This window comes from Python bivittatus, unplaced genomic scaffold (assembly GCF_059951505.1).
Source record: "Python bivittatus isolate LINGU-HERP-01145 unplaced genomic scaffold, Pbiv_v1 ctg000220_np1212, whole genome shotgun sequence".
Classification (NCBI taxonomy): domain Eukaryota; kingdom Metazoa; phylum Chordata; class Lepidosauria; order Squamata; family Pythonidae; genus Python; species Python bivittatus.
Genome location: NW_028277048.1, coordinates 5406928 through 5415932, shown reverse-complemented (window position 1 = coordinate 5415932; position 9005 = coordinate 5406928). Strand labels below are relative to the sequence as shown.

The following is a 9005-nucleotide window of genomic DNA, read 5'->3' as shown; positions in this document are numbered from 1 at the left end:
TCCATTGGCAGCCATACATGCCCACGCCATGACACTACCACCACCATGCTTCACTGATGAGGTGGTATGCTTAGGATCATGAGCAGTTCCTTTCCTTCTCCATACTCTTCTCTTTCCATCACTCTGGTACAAGTTGATCTTGGTCTCATCTGTCCATAGGATGTTGTTCCAGAACTGTGAAGGCTTTTTGAGATGTCGTTTGGCAAACACTAATCTGGCCTTCCTGTTTTTGAGGCTCACCAATGGTTTACATCTTGTGGTGAACCCTCTGTATTCACTCTGGTGAAGTCTTCTTTTGATTGTTGACTTTGACAGACATACACCTACCTCCTGGAGAGTGTTCTTGATCTGGCCAACTGTTGTGAAGGGTGTTTTCTTCACCAGGGAACGAATTCTTCGGTCATCCACCACACTTGTTTTCCGTTGTCTCCTGGGTCTTTTGGTGTTGCTGAGCTCACCGGTGCGTTCCTTCTTTTTGAGAATGTTCCAAACAGTTGTTTTGGCCACGCCTAATGTTCTTGCTATCTCTGATGGGTTTGTTTTGTTTCTTCAGCTTAATGATGGCTTGCTTCACTGATAGTGACAGCTCTTTGGATCTCATCTTGAAAGTTGACAGCAACAGATTCCAAATGCAGATAGCACACTTGAAATGAACTCTGGGCCTTTTATCTGCACATTGTAATTGGGGTACTGAGGGGATATCACACAGCTGGCCATGGAACAGCTGAGAAGCCAATTGTCCCATTACTTTTAGTCCCTTAACAAGTGGGAGGCACATATGCAAACTGTTGTAATTCCTACACCGTTCACCTGAGTTGGATGTACATACCCTCAAATTAAAGCTGACAGTCTGCAGTTAACACACATTGTGTTTGTTTCATTCCAAATCCATTGTGGTGGTGTATAGAGCCAAAGATGTTAGAATTGTGTCGATGTCCCAATATTTCTGGACCTGACTGTATATAGCAGAGTTGGATTATAGAGCGGTCCCTTTCAGGTCCTGTTTGGTGTCGAATGAGATCCGATAGAATGTTCTGTTAAGGTGAAGTCAAGGAGAGCTCCAAGCTTTGCCAACACAAACTATGTGGTTGGCAACTCTCTATTCCATGTTGTAAAAAGGGAAGTACCTGTTAATTGTCCAGCAGTCTTACAATACTTGCTTTTCCTACAGCACAAAGAAATAAAGCCTTTCCATGTAGTGTAATAAATTCCATCAACAGAACACTTTTTGGAAGAAAAAATAGTTGTGATTACTGGATTGGGGTAATCCAAGTGTATGTATGATACCTTTGCAATAGCCAAGTTGCTAACTGCATTGAGATAGCAAACAGGACTCTACTATATAGATAGGCAGTTGCCACTAGGATTTTTGTTATGTAGAGGGTAAACTGCAGGAGATATTAGACTATGGATTTCCAAGAAATGTAGTCAGCGCAGCCACAGTGCAACCGGGATCGCTCTGGCTGCCTAAGACCAGATTTTCTTCAGCAACCTCAGCAGAGATGGCAGAGAGGAATCCTGTCAGCATTTGGGTGAGAAGGGCAGCCAGGGTTTGAAAGTGAAAAAAGCAGCAAGGTAATGCGGGATTCTTGGAGAATCAAAAAAAAAGTTGACCTCTGGAATTCAGAAATAATCTAAATCACTGAACACTACTTCAGGTTCCACTCATCTGTATGGTATTATGCTGTTTGAGAGTTATATTTAAACCATTTAGTATGTTAAGAATTTAGACTTCTTAGTTAATATTCCTGCCATTGGGTGTTTAGGAGATGAAGATTTGGAGAAATAAACCCTCCTGTTTGTCTCACAAAAATGAGGTGATTGCTGACCAAACAAATTTTTGTTAAAGTGACAATTCTGTTTACTTTAATCAGCAATTGACTGATCCAACATTGCAGACCATTCAGCATTAGAGTGAAGGAGAGACATTTGGACCTCTTTTCTGGTGAGGGTGGATAGTAAGAAAGCAGAACTGTGAATGAGCAGAAACTTTGTTGAGGTTTTGCAGGCTCTGATCAGTGCTTGGTGCTACCTGGTGCTCAACTGAGCCAAGAGACGTGTACAGAAATGGCCTGATTTTAAAAGGAAGACGACGATAGCCAGGCATGGCTGGAGGTTCAATAGAATTCACCCAAGGCATTGCCACTAGGATTTCTGTTACGTAGAGGCCAAACAATGAGTGAAGTGAGCTGTGGCTCACAAATTCTTATACCTCTTAATAAAATTCATTTGTTGGAAAAGTTGCTACCAGTCCTCCTGATTATTTTCCCACTATAGATTAACACAATTCTCCTCTTGCAAAATTTACATAGGAGGGGAATGATATCAGGCAACATACTTTGTAGAGTACGCTCAATTCATTGCAGGAAAGAAATGCCAGGGTATGCTGCTGTCCTGCAGCTTAAAACATCTTATTGATTTTTAACAACAATGACCTCAAAAGGTACCCCAACAACAGAAATACTACTGTTATTTTGAGAATTATGAAATTTCATCCACCAGACGAAACTGCAAGGGAAACCCACCTGGAAGCAAAAGACCTCCTCCAGTGATATTTAATATTCTTTTCAACCTCTGGGATGAAAAAAGGAGGTCAACTGCTTAATTTTGTGTGTGTGTGTGTGTGTGCCTCTAAACCACACCAGTGAGAGAACTTCAGAATTCATGACAGAACTCTACTCATATGGAATTACTTTTCACATAAGGCAGTTCTAGGCCCAGGTACGCATATGGGGCAGAAGTGTCTTCCAACCAAGCATTAGTTTGAAGCACATTGTCAATGAATAATACAACAGTATGGTGAAGTTTGGTATAAATATAGCTTTACTTTAGAAAGTTGGTATCCAGCTGCTGACAGATTTCAAATCCAGCGACAAATAGAGTAACCCAGCTAGTATCTACATTAGAAATATTGTAGCATGTTTATGAAACAGAAAAAGTTCATCATATCAAGGCAGAACTCTAAATCCCTTGGGGAGAAAGCCACAGACTCCCACTCTCTCAAAACGAACCCTATAGGTCTCCTCTGAGAATGGACAATATTGCCTATCCTGAATCTAAACTGGCTTAAGGAACTAATTGAGCTCTTCTTCTTTGTTAATAGTTTAAACCTGGTTCTTGCCCAAACTACTCTGGTTGGAGGAGGTTGTGCTTTCTATCTATTCTCCCTTAACATAGCATAAAGGGTAAGATAACCCTTCCAACTGCCAATTCAGTGGAACCTACTTTGGCAGTTCTGCCCAACTGCTTGGCACAGTATGAAAGCTGGGTTCTCTCAAAAAGTCAGATGTGCCACTAAGGAGCATAACTGCAAGAAAACAAGTCACCCTAGAAAGCAATGCCCAAAGATTGTCCCAGCCACAAAAGTTTGGTCTAAAAGGTATCAGACCACAGGATTAGCATTAAGACAATGGTCAAAATAGAAAAAAAACACACTCAGAAGAAAATGGTTTGTATCCCAAAAAGAAATTGGTCTAGACTAGAAACTATTACACCTAAGAGGACAGAAACTTTAAAACAAATATTATTCAAGTTGACTTGGATGCAACTCCAAGATCCCATGTTCCTAAGCTATTATTAAAAAGAAGCAACTAAAAGTCCAGATTTTTTTTTTAAAAAGGGAATTTACAAATAATTAAAAAAGCAAAATAGACCCATACTTTAAAAGTAAACCAAAGAAAAGAAAGTTTGTAGAGAAGGTGAAGACTCAGTTCAATCTGAATACTCCAGGAGTGTGATTGTGACAGTCTGCAGTTGTTTGGAACTCTTTTCCCAGTGGACAAAAGGCATCACACCACCACCTTCCTCATCACCATTCACTCCACTGTACTGTGATGCATCCAGAAGGCACATGCCTCCTCTAGGAGTTTTAAGGCAGGAACGTTTATCTCTTTAGAAGGCATGGCTCTTTCAGGAAGGAGACTCCAATTGGAATTGCTGAGGAAGGAGTCCACGTGGAAAAAAGACACTCTGTTTGATTTTGGTCCAGCTGACTAGAGCTTGGTAAAGCTGCTCAGGATTGCTCACATAGCTTCACCTGGGAAAAAGTGGTGCTCTTTGGGAGCAAACATCCAATGCCCATCTTCAATGTCCACAACAGACCTGTAGCTGATCTTAGAAATATGAAAGTATGTTTTTTTACACAGAAGCATTTTTTAAAAAAACCTAAATTAAAACAGTAAAAACATTTTTACAAACAATGTACACACTGGGGCTAGGGAGGATAAGAAGAGTGCTTCACTAAGAAATGGATTAAAATATCCTCTTTCGCTTTAAATAGGAGTCTGCGTAGTGCCCTCCCAGGCCCTGAGAATGCTGGCCAATATAGCTGCCTTCTGGACTAGGCTCTGGAGAGGGTAGCAGGTGAGAAAAGGCTCGCTTCTGGCCTCCAATGGGAGTCTGCAAAAGAAGGACAAACGAGGTGAGGAAAGAAAGATGCAGGGCAGGGGAATGACAAGTTCAGGAGGACCTCCAAGTTTCAGAATTCCTTTTGGATTGAATCATCTCACCTTTGAGTAGCTACTGTGGGGCGGACTGGTTGGTCCTAATCCCAGGATACTTTCTCCTGTGCCCACTGGTGGCATCCCAACAGCCTGGAACATAAGGAAAGAGTCAAACCAACATCAGATTTAATTGAAAGGTTTCTGATACTTGCTCAGGTATACCATGTATAATTTGAGGAGAGGGGCATGGACGTTATTGGAGAACATACCCTGAAAGACTCCTGGAGGCACACAGAAATGAGTAAATGTGTATCCTGGATCCCAGCTATCACGCACAAACTGAGAATAGCCTACCGAACTTTTCATTTCCTTAAATCTGAATATCAAATATTCCACCGTGGGAATACTTTCTTTTTACAAGAACCGTATCCCTTACTGGTTGTATCTGGAACTGTTTTGGTAAGATACCTTGACCCCCTGTCTTCAGGTATAAATACAAAAGCAAGCAGGCTATTGTCAAACCAGACAACTGGTTGCCAAAAATTGCCCAGTCCAGAGAAACAACTGCATAGTATCACAGAAGACAAAAACTCTGGGTGGTGGCACTGATATTTTGAAGTAACCTTAGAGCAATGTGCAAGCAACTGCAGTGTAATATTGAAAACTATCCAAAGTTAATTTGTGACATGAACTTCAAACTACTTTAATGATAAAAATAAGAAATTTACTTTGTTCAGGTGGCTCTGTCTGAGTCCAGCTTGAAGGCCGCTTGTGAAATACGAGGTTGGAGACCCCGCATAGAATGGGGGCAATGGAGTTCCTAGATGATTCTGCTCAAACGCAGGAGATGAGACCTGAAAGAGAAGTTGGGTTCATATTAATTGCTTGCATGCAAACTCTCTTATTATTTAGGAATCATACAAGTGTAAACTTGCTGCTTTTCATTGACTGCAGTCAGAAACAGGCACGTAGCATCTGGATTTTATACCATGACTATGAGCTTTATAGTATGACTTTGAAATCCACATATGACACTGTAGAAATCAAGAAGTGGAACCTTCTTGTAATCTGCTGCATTCCTGATCAATACCTTCTCCAAGATACTCCTTACACTTCCCTTCTCACCCATTTCTATCCTCCTCCTACATTCTGGCCAATGATGGCCTCCTCTTAAATGTTTCCTAAAAATATATCATTCTGCACATTTTGGTAATAGATCCATGTACATCCCTGGCCAATCTTGCTGCTATTGTCCCTTCATACACAGAACAGTGCCATTTGGCTACACAAGCAACAATATTTATGGACTGAATATCAAAAGTAGAAGGAACAGACACAGAAATGGGCAGCTTCTCAGCAGCTCCCTAATGTCTGGTCCATTTTAGCTGCTGCAGAGATTTTATTCAATTAATGTTTACCTTTTGCTTCTTATGTGCAAATACACCTAGCTGGGATGCTGTCTCTCTGGCCTGGGGATATATTCGTGATACCAAGTCCTTTTGAAATAAAAGAGAGAACAGATCTTTTCAAGAAAACATTGCTTCCATTAAAGACAAACATGGTCCTGAAACATTCACCTAATATTTTATATGCTCACCAATGAAAAGCAAAAACCTGTGCATGCCTGCATGTTTTCGCCCACATAAATCATCTTATGTATATGAAGACAAATATAAATAATCACAGTTGTTGCAGCTGAGATTGTCAGTCATAAGTAATTTGCGAATACTCACAGGTTGATAGTCAAATGCAGAATTATCTTCTGATAGGCTAGATGAGGGCAGCAGAAGATCAGCCATGGACGCCTGTGGCATTCTGGGATTGGAAGCATTGCCAAGCACACGAGTCTTCGGGCTGAATGTTTTATTAGTTCCACCTGCAAGGAAAGTGAACCATGAATATGCAGTGATGGGAGTAGAATTCCTTTAGATTAAATGCAGGACTACATGGGAGAATGTCCATATTATGTAAGATAAGCACAGATTTTTTCCCATGTGCACTCGCACACACCAGATTACCTCATGATCTAGATATAATGTTTTTGTTAAGGCAGCCTTAGATTGCACTGGCTTTTTAGCTGCTGCATTATATTACTTGTTCATGTTCAGCTGGTGTTTTACTAATATTACTAGATTGTTCTCATCCACATTTCCACCAGCCCAAGTCTCTTCAATCCTGTATTAAGCATTTGATTTTCCCTACCCAAATGAAGGATATCATACTGCAACTGGGCTTCTTCTTGTTGGGCTTGTCCCAATGTTCAAACTCCTCAAGGTAATTTTAGATTGTGATTTTCCTCTCTACAGCAGGAAGCTTATGTGGTGGCAGCAAGAATTATTAAGTCACTAATGCAAAGCAGGAGGTGGAGGCATGACTAGCGTGTGTCAAACCAGAGGGCTTCTGAGAGAGGTGGTTTGAAATCTCCAGCCCTTCTACTCTATGGGCTCTGCAGTCCTGCTCAGTGGTATATTTATTTCTTGCCTAGCCATGACCCTAATGAAATTAGTAGCTTTATCAAATGGGAGTCCACACAATTCATCCAATATTTTAGGCGGTCATGGTATCACAATGTTTGTGAATCCCTACTCTAAGGTGTAAGCCAATTTCCTCCCAGCTTTGAATCATCTGCAAATCTGATTTTCACAATCCAAATAAAAAATTTAAATATTTGCTAAAGAACTACTACATAGCTTAAACAGCCTTTTGAATTATGCAGTGATTCCAATTTCTGCAACATCATTTCCAAAGTCGTTCCTCAGCATAGTTATATTTAGTTGTTGATCATTTATGTTGTTTAATCTTGTTTATGTATGGTAGGATAAGCCACTCAGAGTCAGTTGATGATTGCAGCGGCATATAAACCTAGTAAAAATTGAACTAAATAAATAAGTTATGTAATCCCAAACTTTGCAAAGAAAGCTACTTGCCAGGATGGGAGGACAACAGCTAAGGAAAAAACAGAAGACCAAAGAGTAAATGCAAAAACCTTTGCTGAAAGATATTTATTATTCCAGCGCAGCCTTTTCCAACTTGACATCTTTCAGATGTTTGGGAATGGTAACATCCAAAATTCCCAATTTTTTTTTTTAAATATTGGCCAAACATGATTTTACATTGAGGGGCAAAGAGCAAATATTTTCTCCTATTACCCTCCCTGCACTATTTCTGCTTACCTCCAACCTTGCTTCTAGGGAGAAGGCTGTGCAGATTTAGATATGGATTGAGTGGAATCTTGAAGTCTTTTGGTGGCTCTCCTAGGAGAGAAACCTGAAAGGAAAACTGCAATAATCACCATTTCCTGGACTGCTGGATAGGTTTTACTCCAATTAAGGCAAGCCACATAAGTCTGGCTCTGGCTTAACTGCCTTAAGTAGCAACAGATAAAAACTCTGAATTCTTATTAAGAATTAAGACTAGGCAGTTATTTTTAATTCCAGCTCTGCTCTATAAATAACCCTAAGAAAGCAGTTATTTTCATTCACTCAGATTTTAATGTCTGCAAGTATCTTAACTATAAAAGCAAAACAAAACAAAAAACCCTTAATGAAATTAGAGAGGCAAGCACTGGGGATATAGGGAAAGGGGAGCATTATTGGAAAACAGCCATTATGCAGGACAAAGAGCCCATTCACAGAAAACAACAGTTTCCTGTTTCTCATACTTCTAAATTACTACAGTAATTAATGATAAAATTATACCATTAAATAAATGCTCAGATTTTCACTAATGCAGATATGTGCTGAATATTAGATCTGATGGCCCTACTTACACCAGCTAACTGAGGACCATTGTCTGATCTGTTATCAGAGGGTTTCTGAAGCCCACTGATCATAGATCCCAAAATGGAGGTAGTGAGACCCTGTAGGCCAGGTGAAGTCAGCTGAGATGCCTGTGTTCCAATCACAGCATTTTCCCTCTCCATTGCCAGTGGTCCCAGAAAAGATGGCAAGGACAAGTTTGCAGAAGGCAGAACAGTAGACTTCATAGGTCCTGGGGACACATCAGCTGGCAAAGAGCCACCTGGGGAGAAAACATGAATCCAGTTAAGAGTATATCCAAATGATAGCTATGGGATTTAGATGACAGGGGTTAAGACATCAGTCTATTTACTGAACAAATGATCACCTCATTTCATCACTGTTAAAATATTCCATAAACCACAGACCTTCCACATATAGATGGTTTCTTTTAATATCAACCTCTGTGGCATATAAGGAGTAAAGTCTGTGAAACAAAACCATTCATACACAAAGTTAAGAGTCTCTATGTACCTGGTGGCCTTCCTCCTGGTAAGAGCTGATAAGATGTGCAGAGGAACACATTAGAATTATTAAATCTTCCCACAAAAAACCAAGATAAGTCAAATTATATTAGTTCTGAAGCCATAATTTTTACTTTCCCAATCACATTTAAATAGGGGAAAAAGCAATCTCCTTGAAACAGTGTGGTGAGGGAGCATCCCTCACTATATTTGCACTACATAAAGCCATGAGATTACCTGCTGTTCCTGCACTATTAGTGCAGTTTTTATGTCTTCTCTTTCCTCCCAAACTGTCTAAGCCA

At 40.2% G+C, this 9005-nt stretch overlaps 1 protein-coding gene across 5 annotated transcripts in view; it reads right to left on the bottom strand.

Annotated features, from left to right (window-relative positions):
- Window positions 1-2805: 2805 nt before the first annotated feature.
- RAVER1 (ribonucleoprotein, PTB binding 1) overlaps window positions 2806-9005 on the bottom strand; it is a 29159-nt gene continuing 22959 nt past the window's right edge. For all 5 annotated transcript variants that reach the window (XM_088137704.1, XM_088137702.1, XM_088137703.1 and 2 more), the window contains 7 exons: window positions 8212-8462; window positions 7616-7709; window positions 6176-6318; window positions 5861-5938; window positions 5171-5296; window positions 4509-4592; window positions 2806-4398 (listed from right to left, as the gene is read on the bottom strand). In XM_088137704.1, the coding sequence (XP_087993830.1) occupies window positions 4252-4398; window positions 4509-4592; window positions 5171-5296; window positions 5861-5938; window positions 6176-6318; window positions 7616-7709; window positions 8212-8462 (923 nt within the window). In that variant the 3' untranslated portion in view covers window positions 2806-4251. The remainder of the gene's footprint in view (window positions 4399-4508; window positions 4593-5170; window positions 5297-5860; window positions 5939-6175; window positions 6319-7615; window positions 7710-8211; window positions 8463-9005) is intronic.